At 41.3% G+C, this 12,931-nt stretch overlaps 1 protein-coding gene across 10 annotated transcripts in view; it reads left to right on the forward strand.

The window, feature by feature from the left end:
• GREB1 (growth regulating estrogen receptor binding 1) overlaps positions 1–12,931 on the forward strand; it is a 191,611-nt gene that overhangs the window by 143,533 nt on the left and 35,147 nt on the right. For 8 of the 10 annotated variants that reach the window (XR_005596082.1, XM_039529835.1, XM_039529833.1 and 5 more), the window contains 9 exons: positions 30–155; positions 631–828; positions 909–1,089; positions 3,796–3,988; positions 5,822–5,958; positions 7,381–7,720; positions 9,997–10,112; positions 10,816–11,015; positions 11,986–12,075. Coding sequence is in view for 8 of the 10 variants with exons in the window: in XM_039529835.1 (XP_039385769.1) it covers positions 30–155; positions 631–828; positions 909–1,089; positions 3,796–3,988; positions 5,822–5,958; positions 7,381–7,720; positions 9,997–10,112; positions 10,816–11,015; positions 11,986–12,075 (1,581 nt within the window). In the remaining 2 variants the exon portion in view is untranslated. Of the gene's footprint in view, positions 1–29; positions 156–630; positions 829–908; positions 1,090–3,795; positions 3,989–5,821; positions 5,959–7,380; positions 7,721–9,996; positions 10,113–10,815; positions 11,016–11,392; positions 11,467–11,985; positions 12,076–12,931 lie in introns of all 10 variants that reach the window. The other 2 variants (XR_005596083.1, XM_039529838.1) reach the window with 2 other exon arrangements.

A 12,931-nucleotide genomic window follows, 5' to 3' on the forward strand; every position in this document is an offset into this window, starting at 1 on the left:
TAATATCCACTGTCCTTTCAATGTGGTAGATGGTGACACTGAGGTTCTGCTGGACAAGTTTTATCAAGAAAATCAAGGCCAGAGGTCTTCATCTCTTTCTACTTCAGTGAATAAGCCAACGGCATTGGATATAACTGGAGCAGCTGTGTGCACAAGTAAGTAATAAAGGTGTCTGAAGATGTAGCAGAGGAGGGTGTCTCTCCTTCAAGACAAACTAAGGCCCTAATCCTGCAGTTGGATCCATGTGGGCAGAGCCTTATCCTTTTGCAGAGTCTCAAACTCAGGTTAATAGAAACTCCTCTTGTTTCGGTCCTCCAGGTTTGCATGGTTGAAAGTTCCACTTCCTTCCTGTGTATCTCCTCATCTCTCAACCTTAAGGTTGGACCTTAACTCTGCAGCAGCTGAGCTTCAGCCCTGAGGAGTTTGAGACTCATAGGATTAAAAGATGGTGGTCCACAATTATGCAAATACCCAATTTCACAAAGGTTTTTTGGATGCCCCTTTAGCTTTTATGAAAGCAGAGTCCTAACTCAATAAGCAAGCTACTTTAAAGATGTCCAGACTTTAGGGAGAGTTTGTATAATATTAGGCTTCAGTCATTCAGCTGAACAGATTTTTGCCTCTTTCCAGGTTATAATGTTGAACGGCATCAGATTCGTCCATTCCAGCTAGCGGTGGCTCAGAAATTGCTGTCTCACGTTTGCTCAATTGCTGACTCCAGCACTCAAAATCTTGATTTGGGTTCCTTTGAGAAAGTTGATTTTCTGATTTGTGTTCCTCCCTCCGAAGTGACATATCAGCAGACACTCTTTCACCTCTGGCATTCAGGTGCTCATTATTAGCTAGATTTATTTTATATATGTTCAGGAAATTGTTAGCCGCATCTGACCCCTGTTCCATTTCTTTAGGTGTTTTATTAGAACTTGGCTTAGAAAAGGAGCACCTTACAAAGCAGAGGATGGAACAATATGTTGTGAAGCTGGATGCAGAGGCCCAGACTAAATTTAAAGTGTTTTTGCAAAACTCTATGCAGAATCCACATACACTGTTTGTACTTATCCATGATCATGCACACTGGGATCTTGTGAGGTAAGAACAGCTTCATTCTTAGGCCATTTTTAGAGAGATTATTATTAATTATTGTTGTTATTGTTTGTATTCTTGGATCATTGCTTCATCTATGTCACCTCTCTGTATGCATCCCTCCACTTGCTTTGCCTTTCTATGCATCAAACATAAACACTTCCTTTTAAGGCCCTTGGTGATCTATCTGCACCCTGCCTATCATCTCTTATGCTTTATTGAGCCATCAATGCCAGCCTTCATTGTCCATCAGTTACATTTTTCCACAAGTACCTTCATGCACTCTTTCAGGCTGTCCCTTTATGTATTGGAGGAACTCTGTGTAAATATGTGTAAAGTCACCACAATATCAACCCTCACATCCCTCTTTCAAATGCCCCTCTGCTACAGTGCCTGCAGAAACTCCACAGTGGCCGGGCAGTTGGTATGATGTGCTAGCTGCTTATTACTAGAGCAAGTTGGAAACTTTTCTGATGATATGTTTTTTTTCAGTTGAAAAATGCCAATCTTGTCAAAATCAGAATGTTCTGTGGTTTCTGCCAGGTCACCCACCCACATCCCCAGCTCCTTGGGGAACCTGGGCTCCCAGCTCTTTAGCAACGTGCCTGGCGGGGGACTTCAGAATCAGAGGGCATATTGCATTTCAGAAATACCAAAACGCTCTCACTGCAGGAATGTGTCAGTGTTTCTAAAATAAAAAAGATGGCATTTCACTTCTGTAAGGAATGCCAAGGTTTTGACAGTTTGTCCTGATTCAGGATGAACATTTTTCCAAAACATTGAAAATTTTCACAAAAGTGAAATTCAGTTTCCCTACCAGCTTATTATACCAATCATAATTTATTGGAGAATGGGTGAGATCCCAGAGGACTAGAGGAAGGAAGACATAGCACTTACCTTTAAAAGGGGGAACAAAAATGACCCTGGGAATTAGACCAGTCAGCCTAACTTTGACACCTGGAAAGATATTGGAGCAAATTATTAAACAATCAATTTGTATGCACCTAGAGGATAATAGGGTCATAAGTAAGAGCCAATATGGATTTGTCAAGAACAAATGTATCATGAAAGGGTTTTCCTGATGGTATTATATGATTGTCACATTTGTTCTATTTTACTGACACCTCCCATGTATTTGTTGACAGGGTTACTGGCTTAGTGGATTGGGGGAAGCTGTAGACTTGATATATCTTGATTTTAGTAAGGCTTTTGACACAATCCCACATGACATTCTTTTAGTAAACTAGGAAAATGGGTCTAGATGAAATTACTGTAAGGTTGATGTGCAACTAGTTGAAAAACTATATTCAAAGAATAGTTATCAATGGTTTGCTGTGAAATTGGGAGGACATATATAGTGGGGTTCCCCAGAGGTCTGTCCAGAGTCCAGTACTAGTCAATATTTTGATGAATGACTTGGATAATGGAGTGGAGAGTATGCTTACAAAATCTTCAGATGAAACCAAGCTGGGAGGGGTTGCAAGCACTTTTCAGGACAGGTTTAGAATTCAAAATGATCTTGACAAATTGAAAAATTGGTCTGAAATCAACAGAATGAAATTTAATAAAAGCAAGTGCAAAGTACTTCACTTAAGAAGGAAAAATCAAATTGGGAATAACTGGGTAGGCAGTAGTACTGCTGAAAAGGAACTGAGGTTATAGTGCAGGGGTTGGCAACCTTTCAGGAGTGGTGTGCCAAGTCTTCATTTATTCACTCTAATTTAAGCTTTTGCGTGCCAGTAATACATGTTAACATTTTTAGGTGGTCTCTTTCTATAAGTGTATAATATATAGCTAAACTATTGTTGTATGTAAAGTAAATAAGGTTTTTAAAATGTTTAAGACGCTTCATTTAAAATTAAATTAAACTTCAGAGCCCCCCCGGAGCGGAGGCAAGGACCCGGGCATTGTGAGTGTCACTGAAAATCAGCTCGTGTGCCACCTTTGGAACGCGTGCCATAGGTTGCCTACCCCTGTTATAGTGGATCACAAATTGAATATGAGTCAACAGTATGACGCAGTTGCAAAACAAGCTAATACCACTCTTGGGCATATAACAGGAGTGTCATATGTAAGACGTAACTATCCTACTCTACTCAGTACTGGTGAGGTCTCAGATGGAGCATCATGTCCAGTTTTGGGTGCCACACTTGAGAAAGATGTGGACAAATTGGTGAAAGTCTGGAGGAGAGCAACAAAAATAATTAAAAATTTAGAAAACCTGGCCTCTGAGGAAAGGTTAAAAAAACTGGACATGTTTAGTCTTGAGAAAAGGAGACTAGGTGGGACCTGATAGGTCTTCAAGGTCTTTAAACACATTAAGGGCTGTTATAAAGAGGACGGTACCTGACTACAGTCCCCAGAGGACCACGTGGCTGTTGGCAATTGCTGTGGTGCCAGCCCCTTCTCAATCTCCTCGTGTAGTATGCTGGGGGCTGAGGGAAGTCTGCCATCACAGCCCCTAGCCTGCAGTGTGATCCACCGTGCCAGGGAATTCCCTGCTGAGGAGATACGTGGCTTGCTTTCCCCTTCTTTTGTGCCACTGGAGTGGTGCAAAGAGAGCAGAGTAAGGCCAAAGAATCCAGTCCCAAATTCCTTGTGGCTGGTTCACTGTGCTTTTGTGTCCAGGTTTGAGATGGTGACACGCATGAATTTGTCACAAGCGTACATTTATACAAATCACTTAGGAGAGTTTGGGGTTTCTTTTTGCAGCGCTGTTCACAGCCTTTATCCTCAAGCGGAACCATCTGTGGGACTCGTTGATAGATTGTTGAACTGCAGAGAGGTGAAAGAGGCTCCAAACATTTTGACACTCCATGTGACTTCCTTCCCCTATGCTCTGCAGACACAGCATACTCACATCAGCCCATACAATGAAATCCACTGGCCTTCGTCATACAGCAATGTAAGATGGATGTTTTCAGGATTTTAGGTTCATTCAATAACTATTTTACATTTACATGTTCTGAAAAACACTTGAGACCACGTGTTCTTGTAAGCGAAATGATGAATAATGATGTCTGTGTCACTCCTATCTTTCCTCTTCCTCATTCAGTCTATAGATGCGTCTCTCTTATTCTTCCATCTCTTCCCCTTTTTTGTTGGTTCCCCTTCTGCCACTCACCTTCCTTCCATTTCTCCCCTCCCTTTCCCCAGTATCCATCAGTCCCTTTTCAGTCTATCCCCCAGGCCTTTTATCTTCCAGACTGTTTGTCCCCTTCCAGACTGTTTCTCACCCTCCCAGTCTCCTTATCCTCAACTACAGTTTTTGATGGCTCATGGAAGGAGCAGCCTGAAGAGAAGCACTGGTTCAGGAGCTGCTTAAAGAAGAGCCCTTGATATCCTTCCCCTACTGTCTGGCCCTTTTTCTTTCCTCCTCTCAGGGGAAACATATTTCTATCTGCTCCCAATGAGGGGTGGCTGGCAGGAGGGAACAGGGTTAGTCACCTGAACTGGCATGTGTGGCATTGCTATGCTGCATTGCAACATGGCACAGCTACGATAGACAGATGACCCTGAGGCGACCAGCTGTCCTAGGAATCCACTGAAATTTGTTGACACCTACAGTTTCAATAAAGCCATTCAGGACGTCTGGTAATGGTAAATGTAGGTGACATTGGATCATTAGCTACTGAAAATGTGGGGGCCTGTGCTTTTTGTAGTGATCCAAATTTTCTCCCCCCCACCTTTTTTTGGTGAGCTACTCACACTACTAAGGTATGTCACATTTTCATACCTCACTTGCCCATGCCTAAAAGAAATGAAGGTGTTTATTTGTAGACCAGATCCTGAGGAGCATTTTGTTCCCTCTCCATGAGCACTAATGTCATAATCCAGGTCTCTGGGCAATTCCTTTCTCTCTGGAGGGCTTCAACACCTTATTGGGTGGAAAGAAGTCCTACAATGTCACTCTGATCCCCAGTCTATTAAGGACAGAGCTGATGTAACTGCCAGCTGTATTAAGCATCCATAAACTTTATGCAAATATTTGTTAACAATAATAAGTGAATTATAATATTGGGAGTGTGGTCCTGACTGCTCGGAGGAAGCTGCAAAGACCATGACTGCTCCCTCCACTGAAGGCGTCTGCCTGCTTCTTACAAAATGGTTGCAATCATAGGTTTTAATCTTCATTGTTTTTGAATTCTGAGAAAGAAGGAGGCTCTGAAAAGTTTTTATTAAATCTTCACCTTACCAAGAGATCATTGCATTTCCTCTCACACATCTCACCATGGTTATACATGCTTTTGATACCTCTATTTTAAGCTTAATTCATATGCTCTACATGGAAATAACCACAATGTGGTTCATGTGTGCAAGGTGGACCAGTGAGAGCACATTATACTTACTATCAGAAAAGTTCCCTAGCTGTTTTTCCAACATTTTTTCAATATTTTTCTCCAGACTTTTATTTTTTTGGCTTATACATTTTCTGATGTGTGGAAAGATGATGTGTCAAGTAGTTCAGAACTGTGCAGTCTTTCTACTGTACACAAGATAAAAATATATATAAATCTACCCAGATCCTCAGCTTGTGTTAATTGTAAGTAAGCTTCATTGAATGACACCAATTTAAACCTTCTGAGAATGACCTATTGTGAGTATGAATGTGTGTGTATATATATGTGGATTATTTTATATATACGTGTGTGTGTGTGTGTGTACGAGATATAAAGAATGTCTATATATAGGTGATGGTAGTTTTATCCTTAAATTGCTGTTGTCTTATTTACTTTAGGGAATAGATCTATACCATGAAAACAAGAAATATTTTGGGTTGTCAGAATTCATTGAATCCACCCTTTCTGGACACAGCCTTCCATTACTTCGATATGACAGCTCTTTTGAAGCTATGGTCATGGCTTTAGGAAAAAGGTACAGTACATTCTTTGGTTTAAAGCATTATGAAATTTGAGAGTTAGTGTGGTCTAGTGGGTGGGATACTGGGCTGCAAGTCAGGAGACCTGGGTTCTTTCTATTCCTGGTTTTGCCACCGACCTAGGGCAAATCACTTTACCTCTCTTTGTCTCCTTTTCTACTCCTAACCTTTCTCAGTTGTCTTTATTTAGACTGGAAGCTATTCAGGGCAGGCCTCTTTTGCTACGTGCACACCTTCTAGCACAGTGAGACCCTGGTCTTGGTTGGTGCCTATAGGCACTACAGAAATAATATTACAAACAAATCTTGTGTTCAAAGTGAAATGTTAGAAATTAACAGCCAATACTTTTTGACTGCTTCCCTGCTCTTACAAGAACTAACTTCATTAGCTTAATTAGTTTTATGTATGAACTAACCGACCAAAATGTATGGGAATATCTGACATATAGTACAACTGCCTGAATGGTGAAAAGTTGTGCGTTTAAATGGCTGCATTGTAACCATCAGGAGTTTGCATTCTGAGTTGCAGTATAATTTCTATGCTTAGTCTCAGGTGTTATTCAGTCAATATGGGGAGTGTGATTCCATTCTGAATTTGGCTGGCTATCAAAAAACTGATTTTAACATACAACATTTGTAAATATTTTAGTGGGACCACAAAGAGCAGGTGAGATTTCACTTTGGCTCATGGAGTTAAATCAATGAAAGACTCAGTTAGGGAGAATGCTGTAGAACATCATCAGAGCTTGGAAAAATGATGTCAGTGAGCCGATTTGCTCCACGTGGGGAGATTCAGATTAAAAATGTAGTTACTCCACTGCATAGTAATTGTTACTTAGGTATATTTTTTTGCATGCACAAAACTCCAGTAGGATTCCTTGGAGGTGTTAAGGTGTGCACACAATAAAAGATTGGGCAAGCAGAACTTTGCAAAATTGTCTAATGACTGGGGGAATCTGTTTGTATTAGGGATAAATCCAGTTCTTTCTATTGATTTTAGTAGTAGTTGAATCAGATCTTTCATGAGTAAATGTGAGTAAAAAGCGAGGATAATGCACTATGAGGAGTACTTTGTTCATTTATATGACAGGTGCATTTTAGTTTTGATTGATAGTACTGCATAGTTCTCTAGCAAATATCCAGTAGTATGTTTTGCAAATGTGATGAAGTTTTAATAATAACAGGAGATAATATAACTTCACTACCCCACTTAGCTATTACACCTATACTGAGAAGGGGAGAGATTGCATCACTGGTCTTGGAATTACAGGATTTGCAGATTATCTGTTGGTCAATGAGGTTCTACTGTGTATTGAGCATGATTTTTCACCTGGATTAAATTTTGAGTATTAATAATTTTTACAAGGGCAACTTTCTCACTTTAATTCTGGGATTTTAATGCTTCACAATTTATTTCAGATTTCCCAGATTACACAGTGCAGTGATAAGGACATTTGTCCTTGTACAGCATTACTCTGCAGCTATGATGGCAGTAAGTGGCCTGTCTCAGATGAAGAATTACACCTCAGTTGAAACTCTGGAAATCACCCAAAACCTTGTAAACTCTTCAAGGCAGTGCCCTAGTGGTCATGGCTTCATGGTGGTGTTAAGAATTCCTTGCATTCCATTGGCTGCTGTGGCGTATGAACGACTTTATCACGTAAGGGAAAGACTATCCCTTGCAGATAATTTTGAAATCATCTTGGGAAATCCTAATTCTGGAATCACCATAGGGAAGCACTTTGTGGAGCAACTAAAGGTAACTTGCAGAATGACACTGCCTGAAAAGAATCTCTGAGGAGCAGTGCTTTCAGTGGGTGGCTGGTGATATAAAGGTTTTATTGGCATGAGATCTGGATGTTCGTGATGGAGATGGCTATTTCCCAGCAAAATTAAAATTCCCTGAAGAGCCTGACTCCTATCTATCAGACACATGCATCTGTCATTCCTATAGCCAGCTTCTGATGGCTGCTCCGGAGGGCCTTTACAAACGTGATTAGAATTCCCAGCCACCACCATCTTTAGCCCCAATCAGCTTCATTGCACTGGACTGTGGCACGAATGAATCAACATAGTGGTAAAAGACCAAGTGAAAATGAAAGCTACTTTTGATTTGAAAAAACCTTTACCAGAGCAGAGAGGCTGTTTCCCCTTGTGAGCAAACCTCAGTGACCGGTTTGGAATTGTACTGCACAGCCTACCAGACAGAAAGGCTTTGAATCAGTACACTTACCCACAGGTCTCTGAATGGCCAAGGTTTTCCAAGCATGGTGCCTAATGTTTTCTGAACCTTATGTGATTTTGAATATGATAATGCTGGAAATAAGATTTAGATTTTTAAGGCTAGAAAGGACCACTATGATCACACAGTCTGACCTCAAGCATCACACATGTTGAAGTCCACAGACACTACCCCACTTAGTACAAATGCTATCACCACATATTAAAACAAAAATATTTGTATTCTCTAAACTAGGACTGCTCTTACATTCTGAGTCTGATTCATGTCATTTATCTACTTAGCTCAACAGAGCTGAGGACAAGAGCCTGATTTTGAACTCATTCTGATATAAATCAGGAATAACTCCATGCTTTAAAGCTGATATAAGTGAATTCAGAATCACATGCCATGTTGTCTTAGGTGTCTTGTGCAGCACTGCATATACTGTTGGTGATTGTAGGGGTGCTGGCCGAGGCTCGACCCTCTCTGGGGCGGAGGGGAGCCACACCGGCTCACTGCACACTGCTGAAGTTTGGGGAATTAGTCTGGCTGCATCTTTCATGGTGGCAACTGGAATAAACACCGTAATCCCAGGCCCGGGGTCAGGGCGGGCAACAGTGAGTCTGGTACTCAGGCCCTCAGGAAGGGCTGAGCAGTGACAATAGGCCCAAGCCTGCAAAAGGCCTGGGAGAGGGGGAGATTGCCACCCGCGAGTTGGGTAGCAGGGGGGATGCAGGCCCTCCCACTCAACTGTGTTCCAGCCCAGGGCCCTAGCAGCAGCAGAAGACCCGCTGCTGAGTCAGTGGGGATCCTGGCTGCAACACACCGACATGGGCTCTGGCAGTGCTGCAGCCAGACTAGGGTTGGCTGCCCCCGGGCTTCTTCCTAACTCCCCCTCGGGTAGGACCTGAGTGAGGGTGTTGTCTTCTGGGCAGTCCAGCACCCGAGTGGCAGGTCTGGCAAGTCCTCCAGGTAGCAGGCGCAGGGTAGATCTGGCAACTCCTCCGGGTAGTGGGCGCTGGGCAGGTCCGGCCAGTCCTGGTGGCCACTTTGGGCCGTGGGGTTCTCCCAGTCGCGGGCTAGGCTGGAGGCGTTTGGCCTCTCTGGCGGCTGGGGCCTTACTGAGCTCTGAGGGCGAGCCTTTATACTTCCGGGTCGCCACCTGACCCTCTGAGGGGCGGGCTCAGAGCTCCCTAGCTCTGCCCACTCTGGCTGCCGGATGGGCTCTTCCCTCTCCGGGGTGGAGGGGAGCCACACTGTCTCACTACAGTGCTTAATGAATAAATAAGGACCAGATAGTGATACCCTTGCTCCCACTGAGTAGTACCTTACTCATCAAGAAATCTCATTGACTAGGTACTAATCAATGTGATTAAAGGTATCATTCAATGGGCCTGATTATCAAAGGGTGACTGACAGCTGTGGTTAGAAGACTGGACCAACAAAGGAAAACCTTTATAGTGAGTAACTCTGCTTTCTGTCTTTGAAGATCAAGCTATACATCTTCACAATGGTTTCTCATGTTTCCTGGAGGAGCATTTGGATCTATATTTAGCCACTTATGGTAACAATTCACTAGAGTTCTGAAATATAGTCATATTATGGGGCAGTTTATTATTGATATAAAATTCTGAAAGAAGATAAGACCATTTTGCAACTCAGGACCTTTCAGTTTAGAGCCTGATCCTGCAAAGATTTCTCTTGTGGAACATCTGCAGAATTAGATCCATACAATAGACAATAAATCATTTGTTTCTTCATTCTTAATTGTGCCATATAAATATGCCCATCAATGTTTTTATATTCTATGACAGATATGGCAGAAAATTGAAGATGCGGAGTGGAGGCCACAGACCTATTTGGAATTAGAAGGTCTGCCTTGCATATTAATATTTAGTGGAATGGACCCCCAAGGGGAAGCCTTGCCAAGGTAGGAAGGAAATACTGACAAATATTTCCATGACATTTTTTCATTCCCAATGGTTCACAACTTCCTTTTTCTCTGCACCCTTCAAATGGCTGAAAAATCATTCTGCGACCTGCTGTGTCCCATAATCCTTTGTGGGTGCAAAGGCTGGTGAAATTTGAGTGACAGGATGACTTTTGGTAGTTTCTATATTAAAAAAAGTGGAACATTTGTGGTCTAGTAGGTTGGTGGTAATGGTTGTGAGGCTGAGGTGTGAGGTGCAGTCTTTAATTTTCATAACATTGCCAATTATTCCTGTTTTTATAGATGAGGAAACCAAGACACAAAAAGATCCCACTAATCCTTGGTATAGGCAGGTGCAGCTCCCATCAACATTAGTGTTGCGCCTGCTTATGAATTAGTCCAAAGAGGTTAAGTGACATCCCTAGAGTAGAGAGAAAGTAAGTGTCAGAGCCAGGATTAGCACTCCGAAGAATCTGTCTCCTAAATTTATGCCTAATGCTTTGGACTATACTGCTTAAAGTAATAATAATGAAACAATATAGTGGTGAATTTACTGAAAGACAGAACAAGTGAAATGAATTGGTCACTATCTCACACATCAGTTAAGTAGGCAATGACAAAATTACTCATTATTTCTTTTGCAAACACAATCAAAGGTGTGGAATACCATGAGTTTTCATAGTATCTTTTGGTTTCTTTCCAGATCATTGAGATATTGTGACCTACGTTTAATAAATTCCTCTTGCTTAGTAAGGACAGCCTTGGAGCAAGAGCTTGGCTTGGCAGCATACTTTGTTAGCTCTGAAATCCACCTGGAGAAGGTGGTCGTGAATGATGTGTTGGAGAGTGACCCAGAGAAACTGAGTAGTACTGATAATGAAGATGAAGAAATAGTGACAGAAGGTAAATGAACCTGTGTAGTGCCAGTTCTCTTAAAAGGTATTCAAACAGCAATTGTGTATTAAATACTAATACCATAAATTTCAGCTAAGTGAGATGGACATTAGCCTTTAAGAGTGCAAAGCAAACTGTCAGAAGGAAGGGAACAGTAAATACATATGTATACAGCAATCAGTAGCATGGGGAGCTGCAAAAGATTGGGAGACATCATTTGAATTTACAGTGATGGTTTTTGCACTTTTGGAATTAAACTTATCAAATAATGTTATTTGTACTTCCTATATATTGTGTCTTACACTGAGGAATGCAAAGACTTTTATTAACATTAATTAGTTGAACCTCAGAACCCTTGAAAAGTCATTATTTTACCCATTTTACAGATGGGGGAACTGAAGCACAGAGAGGATAAGTGATTGCTCAAGGTCACATTGAAGGGACTGCTCAACTGAATAAGGTGTTGTTCAACACAAATAAGGGTGGCAGAATAGGGGCCAAAATTAACAGAAAGATGTACTTTGAAAGGGGGATGAAATTATATTGTTATCAAAGAGAAAGGTACAGTCTGGTTGTGAAGTTGGTTTAAAATCCCATTTTAAGGGTGGTCACCTGGTAGTACCAACATAGGGGCTACTGCGTCACTCATCCTCCGTGCTGCTGGGATAGCAAAGAAGAGGAGGCATGACTAGCAAAGAGGGAATGCGGCCAAGATACCGCTGCACTATGCTAGCTGTTCATTGCAGTTTTGGCTCTCAGAGGCTGTTGCAGCTCAGCCAAAGTTAGAACAGCCCTTAGGCTGCTCCACCATAGCCTAGGAAGAATGGCCACGCTCAGAACAGCACCTGAATCAGGGCACCTAGATGAGCTTTAAGCCACTGTTGCCCAGCATCCCTTCACTTTCTGCACTTTGGCCATAGCAGAGAATTGGTCTTTAGAATTGTAATTCTCCTCCATCCTCCCTCTTCTCATGAAACAGGCTCCACTTCAGAAAAGAGAAGTCCTGTCAAAAGAGAGAGATCATGCTCCCATGACTCTGCATCTTCATCTCTCTCTTCAAAAGCTTCAAGTAAGACTTTATGGTAATCTTTCTCAAGTGGTATTTAGGATGTAAAAGTGGCAATTCATTTAGCCTGGCAAATGAAGAATAAAAGACACAAATCATTAGGTTTTTGGCAAAACCTGTTTGAATGAACTTGCTAACAATTAAATTTTAAAAAAATCTGAGCTTTCAAGAATCTTACTTCTGAGATAAAAAAATAATGAGATTGCCTCATGCTTGATCCATGAATGCATAGACATAGGGCATCGTACAGATCTGTGAGCAGGGTCACTGTGTTATACAACAGTATTGTATCAACAGAAATGTTCTTTAATATTTTTATGACAGGTACCAAGATGCAGATCCTCAGCTGGTGCAAATTGTCAGAGCTCCATTTGAAACCAGTGGAGTCATGACAACTCTCACCAGCTGAGGATCTGCCTCTGTATTTTCAAAGGACCTTCCTAAATTTTGCCTGAAAAAATGTTCATGAACCTTTTTTGAGCACTAGAATGTGTGCTCACAAATTTTTCAGTGTAGAGTGTTCCTTTTAGAAATGAGTGTATTTTGTCAATACTTTGCCCTATACATTGAATATATATTCTTTCTTCTCAATCTGAAAACTGGTTTAAGAACAGACCATTAAAGGAATTCTGCACCAAAAAAAATAAAAAATTTGCACCAAAAATATTTAAAATTCTGCACACAATATTTTAAAATTCTGCAAAATTCTGCATATTTTATTTGTCAAAATAATCATGCCAATTTCAATTATTTTGATAATTTATTTCAAAATACCTGTCAGCAAGTGTGTCTGTAACAATACAGACAACAAAAAAGATTCAGGAAATGTTTTTTGACAAATAGATTCCTTACTAGGCAT

The sequence above is a fragment of the Mauremys reevesii genome, linkage group 3 (genome assembly GCF_016161935.1).
Source record: "Mauremys reevesii isolate NIE-2019 linkage group 3, ASM1616193v1, whole genome shotgun sequence".
NCBI classification, from domain to species: Eukaryota; Metazoa; Chordata; order Testudines; family Geoemydidae; genus Mauremys; species Mauremys reevesii.